The sequence below is a fragment of the Aulonocara stuartgranti genome (assembly GCF_965226115.1).
Source record: "Aulonocara stuartgranti genome assembly, chromosome: 2".
Lineage (NCBI taxonomy): Eukaryota > Metazoa > Chordata > Actinopteri > Cichliformes > Cichlidae > Aulonocara > Aulonocara stuartgranti.
This window is the reverse complement of record NC_138940.1, coordinates 10,653,660-10,665,970: the sequence shown is the minus strand read 5'-3', so window position 1 is coordinate 10,665,970 and position 12,311 is coordinate 10,653,660. Positions and strand designations below refer to the sequence as shown.

Below are 12,311 nucleotides of genomic sequence, written 5' to 3'. Positions count from 1 at the left end.
TTGGACTACAGTTTGGACTACAGTGCTGCATTCAAGGTCAGAAAAGGTGCCAGCACCTAACGTGATGAAAGCCCTTCTCAAATTGAAAGAATTAGATCAATTTACAAAACAAACAAATATGCTGGGTGTGAGTGGATTTCCAGATAAAAAACAACTACACAAGGACTGCTCAAACATGGACTTTCTTATCCTAGGCAGATTATAGTTGTGTAAAAGATCTACAAACATTTTACTCTACTTGTAAACCCACACAAAATAGTTATCTCACTGTTTGCTTTTTAATCCAGACAACACTGAAACCGTTCTACATAAAAGAATCACAACACCTACACCTACTGAACCTTTATACTTTGGCTGCTCCCCTTATGGGTCACCGCAACACTCGTCTCCAACCACTCCACTTCACCCAGTGTGCATGCTCTTCTTCCCCTTGTGCAATGTTTATTGCTTTAGATTGTTGACTCCAATTAATTAAACTCATCAACCTTCAACCTGAGCTCTTTTCATGTACACCTTTTCACCTGTTTCCTTCTCATTTACATGCATGTATTCTGTCTTGCTTCTACTGACTTTTACTTCTCTTCTCTCCAGAGACTACCTCTCCTCCACCTGCTCTCTGCTCTCACTGCAGTTCACAATGTCATCTGTAAACATAATAATCAACAGAGACCCATGACTGTTCTCTCGAATGGAAACTGTAGCTACATCAATTTAGAGAAATACCTAAGCTGATATTTATTCATGATGTCCAGTGATCTACTTACATTGATGACTAAATATAAAAAAAATAACAAGCTAAAGTGTAGCGTCAATTATAATGTGTATCCAGACATAAGGTTCTGTACCCAACTGTGATATTTAGTGAATGAATAAAAAAATGAAACAGAGACCCAGAGGAGATTCTTAACCTCTGGTATAAATAACGTTTACCTTATGTGGTCCTCTTGTCAGATTCCTATTTTCCGATGTTAAACCACGAGGCCCGTGAAGGCAACACGTCAACGACCAATGAGGAGCGAGCGCACGGTGACGGTTACGGTGGAGATGTAAACAAACAGAAGCAGCGCGGCCATTACAGCAACAACCGAGTTCCAGCGAGTTGACTGTTTGTCTTCTCTGTCGTCGAATAAATCACCCCCGAAGGTATTGTGCTTCATAAGAACACAGATGCCCGTCCCCCCGTGCTCCTCTAACGCGGCTGGGTGCTCGCGGTGGTGTTTTCGCGGTGATATTTTTCTGTTTCTGTTGTGTTCTCGCCAAAAATTATTCGCTAGCTGCTTGCTATTGTTGTCCGTCAGACAGCGGCCATGACAGCGAGCATTATAACGGCCGAAGCTACGTGTTTGTTCCCGCTGACCCCTGTCCCTCTCCCTCACTGTGTCCTCTGGTTCTCCTTGTAGACATGAAAGACCCGAGCATCAGCAGCGGGGGCCCGAACATGACCACCGGCACCGAGTTGATCCTCACCAGCCAGTTCAACGCCGAGGACGACCCGTTCGCCGAGTATATGTGGATGGAGAACGAGGAGGAGTTCAACAGGCAGGTGAGGAGCTGGGACGAGGATGACCTGGACTGCAAGTGAAAAAATCTGCGTTTAGGGCGGAAAAATGGTTAAAGAGTCTGAAATTAAGTTTATTATGGAGGAGGAAAAGTCATCCAAAACAAAGCAGGTTGATCTTTTCAGGTAGAACACATTTAAAGAGAAGTTATACCTCAAATCAGTAGCTACAGAAAGACTCAGTTGACTATTAAGGTGGAAATCTAATATTTGAAAAATATGTTGAAAGAGTAATTATTGCCTGAGATTACAGGCTAATTATCTTTTTATTAACTATTGTTTTATAGATACATTATGTCCAATGTAAGGTGGACTCAGATAACTTTTAAGGTGGAAATCTGTTTTTCACCTTACACCCAGAAATTGTTCTCTAAAACTTGTGTATGCAGACAAATATAGCTTTCTCCTTTAAGATTGAAATCTGTCATTTTCCAGACAGATTACACCTCAAGTCTGTATTCGTCTACTTAAAATGAAAGATCAGCATCTGCACATCTCCTCTGACTGCTTTAAGGTTTGACTTGAGGGTGATTTATTTTGGGAGTCAGACAAGGCATCTGAAAAACACTCCAAGATTAATTTTTAAGGTGGGAATAAACACATGAAGTTGCAGATTTGTTCATTTTTATATGAGCTCAGTGAGCTCTGTTTCTAAGGTGGAAATCTGCAGATTAAGATAAGTTGTACCTAAACGGTTGTTTTTAGTTGTAAGCAAAGATCAGTATTTTCAAACAGACTCAGTCAACTTCTAAGGAGGAAATCTGTTCTTTTTTTTATAGATTACACTCACGTTGCTCTAATGTGAAGCTCCCATATGCGGATAAAGCAGTATGTTATGGTGTATATTTCTGCAGACAGACTTTCCTGGTTGGAATTGGAGGTTTAAGGGAAACTACGTGTCAGAATTTTGTTGTTTTAGTCATAGTGTTGCAGTATAATTCCAATCTGCTTTGCTTGGAAGATCAGTTTCCATAGATAGACTTTTAAAGTGCAAATCTGGGGTTTATGTTACAAGAAAAAATAGCCTTAACTTGGACTTGTTTATTTGAGAAGTATCTAGAAACATATTTTTAAGGTGGTAATGTGAATTTTAAATTGTAGTTTATTGAGATTAAGAGAGATAAAGTGAAATTAGGTTGATTTGATTTGAAGGCAGGGAAAGTATCCAAAAGCATGATGGGTGACTTTTTAAAGTGGATATCTGTAATTATCTTTACAGGCTAAATCCAGAAATTGTGCTGTTGTACATCTTGTATATACAGATGACAAATCTTAAGGTAAAAATCTGGACTTCTAAGTTGAAGATAAAAAGAAACTTTGTATGTTTACGTACAAACTCAGCTGATTTTGGTTTTTAAGGTGGAAATCTGTTTGTCAAAAATTGTGATTTTTACAGCAAAAAATGTGCACTTTAAGGTGAAAGTATGATTAAATAGAATATTTCCAACACCTGTGTTGTTCAACTGAAAACAAAGGTCATTGCCTACAGATTCACGTTTTTAAGGTGGAAATCTAGGGGTTTGTTTACAGGTTAAAGGAAGGTTAACATTTGGAAATTGTGCATTCTTAAAAGTAGCTGTGATTTTAAGGTGGAAATTTACAGTTTGAAGGAAAATTACACTGAGCAGCTGAAGCCTGTGTGCACCACAAAGCAGTGGCTCCTTGAGCTGGAATTCAGGTCAGGCAGTGGCCTGATTATGCAATCAGCTGACAGCGTGTGGAGTCAGTTAACAGAGGAGTAGGTGGGAGGCGTCCGGTTGGAAATTTCCATAAGGATGTTTTGTTTGGAAAAAGGAAACAGTCTGTGGAGCTGTGTTTTAGAGAGCGTTACGTTTCACAAAGGAAGGAGGACTGCAGCTGCTGTGTTACTTTAACTCTGTTCTGTGTTAAACTCTTTTCAATGTTTCCGATTTATATTTGTAAAATCAGCCGCTCTGTTTCGAGTAGTCGTCTCGTTGTGATTGGTCAGGTGCTGCAAACCCCGCCTCTGACATGTGAACACGCTCATTGCTAGATTAGGAAAGCCTGGGCTTACTTATTGAGCTGCTAACCAGCATCATCTTAGGCAGAGAAGGAAACAAGGATAACTGGATTAGTAGAAGGGGGTGCAGAGCAGATTCACCCGAAGAACATTGTAGCATCTCTCCTTAAAGTGTTATCTGTGTGATGTTCGCTCTCAGGTTGGACGACATGTTAAAAGTTTTGGTTCTTCGTTGGTCCAACAAAAGTGTGACTGCTGCTTCTCTGCCTGTGTTTTTGGCAGGTGGAGGAGGAGCTGTGGGAGGAGGAGTTCATCGAGCGCTGTTTCCAGGAGATGCTGGATGAGGAGGAGGAGTGGGAGTGGTTCATCCCGTCCAGAGATCTCCCTTCTCAAAGCGTCAGCCAGCTGCAAGAGCAGATCAGCCTCCTGGTCCTCGATGGCGACAAAGACCTGGATGTGGTGGTGAGTTTATCACCTTTACCATTGGTTACAGAGAAAACTCGTGTTTTGGCCATAAGAATAAAAGGACACCAGAAGTATGGAACGCCAGGACTGCCATAATGAATTAATTAAATACACCATTAAATAATTAATTAAATGTGTCAATAATTAATTAAAATTGGAATTAATTAATTAAATAAATAGTTATGATATATGTAATTAATTAATTATTGACACATTTAATTAATTATTTATGTATTTCACATTTTAATTAATTATTGACACATTTAATTAATTAATTATTGACACATTTAATTAATTATTTATGTATTTCACATTTTAATTAATTATTGACACATTTAATTAATTTTTGACACATTTAATTAATTATTTAATGATATATTTATTTATTTCATTTTGGCAGTCCTGGCGCCTGGCTCTCATCACGAAATAATTTTATCTGTCAGCCTCACCCATCAAACTCAGGGGGCGGGGTTAACGCTGATCGAGTCAAAACCATTGCTTTGGCCTGGTGGCCATTGTTTCTAGCACACAACAACCGGCATGTGGAAGCTAACAGAACTGAGCTTTGAAAAACCCTGTTTGTGTGTCACCAAATACCGTTTTAATATTTTTTTAGCCGAGAATGTAGTGGTTTAATCTTCATGTGTCTGGTCGTTTTGTCAAGATACAGCCTCTTTGCAAAAGTGTTTCGATGATTTCGGAGATGTCTGCCCAGTCTCACGGCAAAGCGTGGGATAGACCCGCTCGCCTCGCAAGCAATCCCACCGAAAAAGCGCAGACCCCGGTACACAGCTGTAGTAACCCCCGCTGAGTTCTTTTACTGAGGTTATATTTATCGGTGTTTTATTTCCTGATGTTCTTATGTGTCCTACGTGTTTCAGTCGCCAATTCTGAATTATAACTAACATTAAAAACATGTTTAAGGAGGAGAGAGAGCAAATAAATCTGTTTAACATCTGATCTTTGGGTTTTTGTTCAGTAATCAGCGTGACCTGTGTATAAACACATAAAAGAGATAACGTTGGTGTTTCCGTCATGTAGTAACTGCTGGCTTTAACTGTACAAAGGTTGTTCGACACTATGAAACACATACAGACTTCATGATGTTCGGCTAATATTTTTATTGTGAATATTAATCATGAGGGTAAACGGCCCTGTACACCACGGAGCGAGGTCAGCATAGCCACGATATCCACGATATCCTCAGCTCCATGAGTTAACACAAAGTTTCCCAGCTGACTATCTAACTTCCAACTATTCCAGAGACGTGAAAATATATCAAATCAAATCACTTTTATTGTCACATCACATGTGCAGGCACACTGGCACAGCACATGCGAGTGAAATTCTTGTGTCCGAGCCCCACAAGCAACAGAGATGTGCAAACACAACAACACAAACGAGCAAAATACAAGAATGGCCAACCTGAAACTAATAAATATATGTACAATATATAATAGTGTATGCATTTCTGGATGTGTATACTAAATATTTTCCTGTGTGTGTGTGTGTGTGTGTGTGTGTGTGTGTGTGTGTGTGTGTGTATACACATTTTTACAAATTAAATAGTAAAAAAAAAAAATAATAATAATAATAATAAAATATATAAAATATACAGAGTTGAATATGTGCAAAACAAGTGGCATTTATGTACAGTGTGGAGTGCATAATGTTGAAGTTCCAGTAGTGAAGCTGAGGTGTCTATGACGTGTTCAGCAGTCTGATGGCCTGATGGAAAAAGCTGTCTCTCAGTCTGCTGGTACGGGACCGGATGCTGCAGAACCTCCTTCCTGATGGAAGCAGTCTGAACAGTTTATGGCTGGGGTGACTGGAGTCCTTGATGATCCTCCCCGCTTTCCTCAGGCAGCGCTTCCTGTAGATGTCTTGGAGGGAGGGAAGCTCACCTCCAATTATCCGTTCAGAGCACCGCACTACTCGCTGAAGAGCTTTGCAGTTGTAGGCGGTGCTGTTGCCATACCAGGTGGTGATGCATCCAGTGAGGATGCTCTCAATGGCACAGTGATAGAAGGTCCTGAGGATGCGGGGGCTCATGCCGAATCTTTTCAGTCTCCTGAGAAAGAAGAGGCGCTGCTGCGCCTTCTTCACTGTTTTGTTTGTGTGTACTGACCACGTAAGATCCTCAGCCAGATGTACTCCAAGGAACCGGAAGCTGCTCACTCTCTCCACAGCAGCGCCGTTGATGGTGATGGGGGTGTGTACTTCTCTGCACCTCCGGAAGTCCACTATCAACTCCTTTGTCTTTGCGACGTTGAGGGTGAGATGGTTGTCTTGACACCAGTGGGTCAGGGCGCTGACCTCCTCCCTGTAAGCCGTCTCATCACCGTTGGTGATAAGACCCACCACTGTAGTGTCGTCCGCAAACTTCACAATGATGTTGGAGCTGTTAGTGGCTGTGCAGTCGTAGGTGTAGAGTGAGTACAGGAGAGGGCTCAGTACACACCCCTGTGGAGCACCAGTGTTCAGTGTGATGGGGGATGAGGTGATGCTGCCCAGTCTGACCACCTGGCGTCTGTCAGACAGGAAGCTAAGGATCCAGCTGCAGAGGGAGCTGCTCAGTCCTAGATCCTGCAGTTTCCTGTCCAGCTTCGAGGGAACGATGGTATTGAATGCTGAGCTGTAATCTACAAACAGCATCCTCACATACGTGTCTCTCTTCTCCAGGTGTGACAGGGCAGTGTGTAGTGTCAGGGATATGGCATCATCAGTGGACCTGTTGTGGCGGTATGCAAACTGTAGAGGGTCCAGTGAGTCGGGTAGTGCAGAGCAGATGAAGTCTCTGACCAGCTTCTCGAAGCATTTGCTTACGATGGGGGTCAGGGCTACAGGTCGCCAGTCGTTCAATGAGGAGATGGTGGAGGATTTGGGTACAGGGACGATGGTGGCCATTTTGAAGCAGGCTGGGACTACAGACAGAGAGAGGGAAAGGTTGAAGATGTGTGTGAACACTCCAGCCAGCTGAGCCGCGCATGACTTGAGGACGCGGCCGGGAATCCCGTCCGGACCAGTAGCTTTGCGCGCGTTCACCTTCCTGAAGCACTTCCGCACATCCTCCTCAGACACAGTGTGCGCACTGACGTCATCCGCGGTGCGCACACTGTCCGGTCTCATGGTGTTCGCTGCGTCGAATCTAGCGTAGAATACGTTTAGATCCTCACACAGAGAGGCCGTGGTCTGCGGTGTGCTGGTTTTCCCTCTAAAGTCTGTGATCGTGTTTAGTCCCTGCCACATACTCCGAGGGTTGTCAAACTGTTGCTCCACCCTGTCCCTGTACTCACGTTTGGCTGCTTTGATCGTCTTCCGGAGTTGGTAATGTGCGTGTTTGTAGTCCGATGTGTTCGCGGAGGCAAAGGCGGTGCTCCGTGCCGCCAGTGCCGCGCGAACATCTCCGTTAATCCAGGGTTTTTGATTTGGGAAGGATTTAACTGTTCTGGATGGGACGACATCTTCCACGCATTTCCTGATAAATCCACAGACTGAGTCTGTGTACTCATCAATGTCTCTGGCGGCCACGTGAAACATTTCCCAGTCCGCGTGATCAAAACAGTCCCGCAGCGCAGACTCCGATTGGTCCGTCCAACAGTGCACCGCCCTCCGGGTTGGAGCTTCCTGTTTCAGCTTCTGCCTGTAGGCGGGCAGGAGCAGGATGGAGCAGTGATCTGATTGGCCGAATGGGGCGCGGGGGAGGGCTTTGTACGCATCCCGGAAAGAGGTGTAACAGTGGTCGAGTAGCCGGTTTCCACGTGTGTTAAAAAGGATGTGTTGATGGAGTTTTGGTGAGACTTTCTTCAGGTTTCCCTTATTAAAGTCTCCGGCTGTGATAAACGCTGCCTCTGGGTGTGCGGTTTCCTCACTGCTGATCGCGCTGTACAGTTCCCTGAGTGCACGGTCAGTGTCGGCTTGTGGGGGTATGTAAACAGCCGTAATAATCACTGCAACAGCCGTAATAATCACTGCATAAAGAAAAGTGTAAGAGACTCAGCAGCAGATTAGAATAACAGTTATACATTTAATAAATCACCAAATGAATCCAAGAAACGAGCAAACCTGTTCCGACAATTTGAGTTTGTATTCCCTCAGCTGCAGACTCGCTGCTGTTTAAATGTTTGAAAAGGAAGATTAGATATAAACAAACGTCAAACATAGACTCAGTCTGCCTTCACATTTGATATGAGGCCAGCACGTATAGTGGCCTCAGCAGGCTATTACTGAAATACACGTGCTATATCATAAACTATGATATAAATAGGGAGGTCCTATTAACATGTTTAGTTTTAAAGGACACCTTCCTGCCTTTAGTCTCATTCATGAGCAGTATTAGTTTTCTTCTAACATCCAGAAGTCTGCACGATGTGTTTCATAGTTTGTAACAAGCCTTTGACAGGTAAACATAACATGACCGAAAAAGCAAAAAAAAAAAAAAAAAAAAAAAAAAGAGAGAGAGAGAGAGAGAGAGAGTGTTGACATAAGAAGAGAAAATTCTCTCAATTATGGAGACAGGCAAATGGTTCATTTATGTTTGATGTGTGTTTATTCCTCCCTAAATATCGTCGGTGAAGTTCGCCATGCATGTCAGATTTTCCTGCGCATTTTTATACCTCTGCCAACAGAGAGAGAAAAAAAAAAATCACATTCTAACAGACAGCTGGTGCTTAGAATACAGTTGAATAACTATTAAAAAACAGATGATATTTAGATGATAGTTCAGTCTAACACATGTGCCAGTGAACCATTAAACGTCTGTGAAACTATGCAGTTATGAAACGTAACTTTAACCTCAGCCAAACCGATTTGCTCAGTTGTAAATAAAACAGCGAAGTAAACGTGACCCGACAGACAGAACCTGAGTGAATGAAGTCCAGCGTTTAACCACTGAGAGCTAAAACTCAGCTGAGGTTTCAAAGCTGTGTGCCGGTGATTGGACATCAGCCGCTGATAAAGCTGTTCGCCTATAAAGTGCTCTGTAAGGAAACGAGCTCCAGCAGCTCTGCGCTCGGGGAAAACACTATATTTACTTATCTTGTGCAGAAAAATGCGCTGACATTGCGTTATATCGAGCACCGGCTGCCCAGTTAAACTGTGACTATCACCAGGTAACGTAGGCGTGTTTCTTGAATTAGCAGCAGGTGTTAAACAGCTGACAGATGAGGAGGAGGATGCATGCAGGTAAACTGAGGGTCTGTTGAGCTGATCGCTGGTTTCGTGAGAAAAATGTCAGCTCGTTCTTTATGTTACAGAAGCACAGAGACACAAGACCAGGCGGAAAGAGACGATCGTTCGGTGAAAATGAGAATCTGCGAATGCAACATGTGGAACACGGAGAGTGGAATATGTAAACAAACCGGTTAACGTAACCCCCTCGGTGCACTCTGCATGCTAATTGTTAGCAGAGCTAGTGAAATCTCTGAAAACATCTGAGCACTTTTGCAAACATGTTCTATGTTGACAACCTGACCAGACATACGTCGCGACATTCGCGGCTAAAACACTGTTAAAAGTGTAGCTGGTGACAGAAAAACGGGGTATTTTAAAACTACACCACCACCATTGCTGCCTGTGATTTGATCTGCATTCTGGGATACCTGGCTGCCCCAAGTCTACACAAGCAATCGATTATCTAGGATCGACCTGTTTTGACTTACTTTGCACGGCAACCAATCAAATGTTAGAGAAGCTGCATGGGCAGCGTTAACCCCGCCCCCTGAGTTTGATGGGTGAGGCTGACAGATAAAATTATTTCATGATGAGAGCCAGGCGTCAGGACTGCCAAAATGAAATAAATAAATATATCATTAAATAATTAATTAAATGTGTCAATAATTAATTAAATGTGTCAATAATTAATTAAATGTGTCAATAATTAATTAAATGTGAAATACATAAATAATTAATTAAATGTGTCAATAATTAATTAATTAAATGTGTCAATAATTAATTAAAATGTGAAATACATAAATAATTAATTAAATGTGTCAATAATTAATTAATTACATGTGTCATAACTATTTATTTAATTAATTAATTCCAATTTTAATTAATTATTGCCACATTTAATTAATTATTTAATGGTGTATTTAATTAATTCATTATGGCAGTCCTGGCGTTCCATACAGAAGATGGCGTCCTGTCAGCTGACATTATTCCAACACATTATAAAAAAAATGTAGGATTACAGCAAATATACTCCAAAGCCAAAACATTAAAAACAACCACTAATAAAATAAAATAAAGTTTGAAAAATAGAATAAAAACTACACAAATAATTAGTATAGCCAAATGGAAAAAGACAAAGGACCTTTAATTCAGTAAAAATCTGAAACACTGAAACACGTTTAATCTGAATGTAAAGCTGAATATGATACAACAATGTGTAAAATAGTGCAATAAAAAAGGATGAAATCAATAATACAGAAAGAGCTGCTGAGTGAGACACAGCACAGTGCCTGAACGTGTCTGATAACATCTCCACACTGATTGGTTTCTCAGGTTTTTTTTCTTCCCAATTAGTTGATTATTAAATTAGTCTCTGACTGTTGACCCTCATCTGTCCAGCAGAGGTGGCTGTTTCTTTATTTTCTTCACAGAAATAACAATGACGGATTTTCTTCTTCTCTCCTTCAGGTGACCAGCAGCTTGAACCCCAATGCCAAGGAGTTCACCCCAGGCATCCAGAAACATGCCATGTGACCCGGCTAGGCTCCTCCCTCCCCCCAACCCTAGTCCGCACTGTGACATCATCACCAAGATGTCTGCTGTATTTTCCAGCTGCCACTCGACCTTCAGCCTGACGTGTTGCCAAAGTTCTGCGCTCGCATGTCTTCACAGTTACAGGTGTGTGTGTGTGTGTGTGTGTGTGTGTGTGTGTGTGTGTGTGTGTGTGTGTGTGTGTGTGTGTGTGTGTGTGTGTGTGTGTGAACTCTCTGAATGTACATCAGCTGAGAGGAGTGTTTGTATGACTCTAAATCAGAACAAACTGCTTCCTGTCTCCACTTTAATTATTATTTGGGGCACTTTTATAAAACCTGAAATCAAACTGTGTGCTTGTTTTTTTTTTTTTTGTTTTTGGTTTTTTTTTGGTTTTTTTTAAATTCGACTTCCTGTTCAGAGGGTCGCCTTCGCCGCCTCGTGGCGTCTAAAAGCACTTTTCCGGTCGTGGTTTGTTTAGCTGGCTGTTCTGCTGTTTCTTGCTCTTTTTCCCAGCATCCTTGGCGTTTCTGTCAGCTCTGACTTGTCTTCGCTCTGCTGCCTACATCAAATAACTCGTGTTGACTTTTTTTCTAAATGCACAGAAAGTACTGTATAAAAAGTCATATAAACAAAAACAATGTAAAAAAAATCTATTTTTTCTTATACTACTTGAAATAAATGTTTATGAAAGGAAAAAAAAAGTGTTTGTCTGTTAATAAAAAGCATCCACACAGCTAGGAGAGCAAAAAGGACTGGGTAAAAGTCTTGAACCACCCCAAAAGTGCAGCGATCAAGCGAAACATAAACATACATGGAGATGCAGTATATGATTTATGTAAGTATGGTCATTTATAAAGTAAGAAATATATAATTTTTTACGTTTTTTAGAATGTTCTTTAAAATTGTTAAATACTAATTTTTAAAAATAAATATACATATTTTATTTATATGCTAGACACTTGACCTCAAATAGTTCACTGAAAGTTAAAAACTTGTGTTTTAAGGGAGTTTTGCAGCTCTACCTGCAGGGGGCGACACAGTCTGCCCAGCCTGTAGGCCCTCAGCAGGGTTTCTAACCTCCTGAGCTGCTTTCTGAGCAGGAATTTAGAGCGAGGACTAATTTATCTGACAGGAAGTTCCTCCTGCTTGCTCTGCTCTCTCTTCTTCTGTGACAGAGGCACAAAGCAGCGGCGGCCATAGATCAGCCGCAGCCCCCCATTGTTGCCCGACAGGTCAGATACAGACCAGGACTGCAGCCATGCATGCTGATGAGGGTGTGTGTATCAAAGGAGGCGTGGCCTCAGGGGTGGCAGGTCACACATTCTCGCCGAGTGCTGATTGGTCAGAGGGAGATGTTGGGGAATGTGCAACAGGCACAGATGTCTGCAAAGTGCTGCGAGGTCATGACCCCTGTGTTGGTGTCAGGACGCCCAATCCCCACCCATCCATCTGCATGTGATCACCTTCAGCATCATCTCCATCGGAGCGTCCGACTGGGAGTCCTCAACAGAGGCTCATTGTTCCTCTGGTAGAAGAGGAGGAGGAGTCTGAACATCATGCTGCTTGTTCTTCACCTCCGAGACGAAGGTTCAGGTTCAGGAA

General features: G+C 42.1%; 1 protein-coding gene across 1 annotated transcript; it reads left to right on the top strand.

The window, feature by feature from the left end:
- Positions 1 to 979: 979 nt before the first annotated feature.
- LOC309691775 (polyadenylate-binding protein-interacting protein 2-like) lies at positions 980 to 11,410 on the top strand. The gene is made up of 4 exons (XM_082509713.1): positions 980 to 1,143; positions 1,401 to 1,543; positions 3,822 to 4,001; positions 10,644 to 11,410. Exons 2-4 carry the CDS (start codon positions 1,403 to 1,405, stop codon positions 10,707 to 10,709), a joined length of 387 nt encoding a protein of 128 aa, XP_082365839.1. The 5' UTR covers positions 980 to 1,143; positions 1,401 to 1,402; the 3' UTR covers positions 10,710 to 11,410.
- Positions 11,411 to 12,311: the final 901 nt, after the last annotated feature.

Bases quoted from the DNA above. Each gene is read 5' to 3' on its own strand.
- LOC309691775 (XM_082509713.1), top strand. From the start codon at position 1,403: ATGAAAGACCCGAGCATCAGCAGCGGGGGCCCGAACATGACCACCGGC. The intron at 1,544-3,821 runs GTGAGGAGCTGG...TGTTTTTGGCAG, and splicing joins AGGAGGAGTTCAACAGGCAG to GTGGAGGAGGAGCTGTGGGA. The intron at 4,002-10,643 runs GTGAGTTTATCA...TCTCTCCTTCAG, and splicing joins ACAAAGACCTGGATGTGGTG to GTGACCAGCAGCTTGAACCC.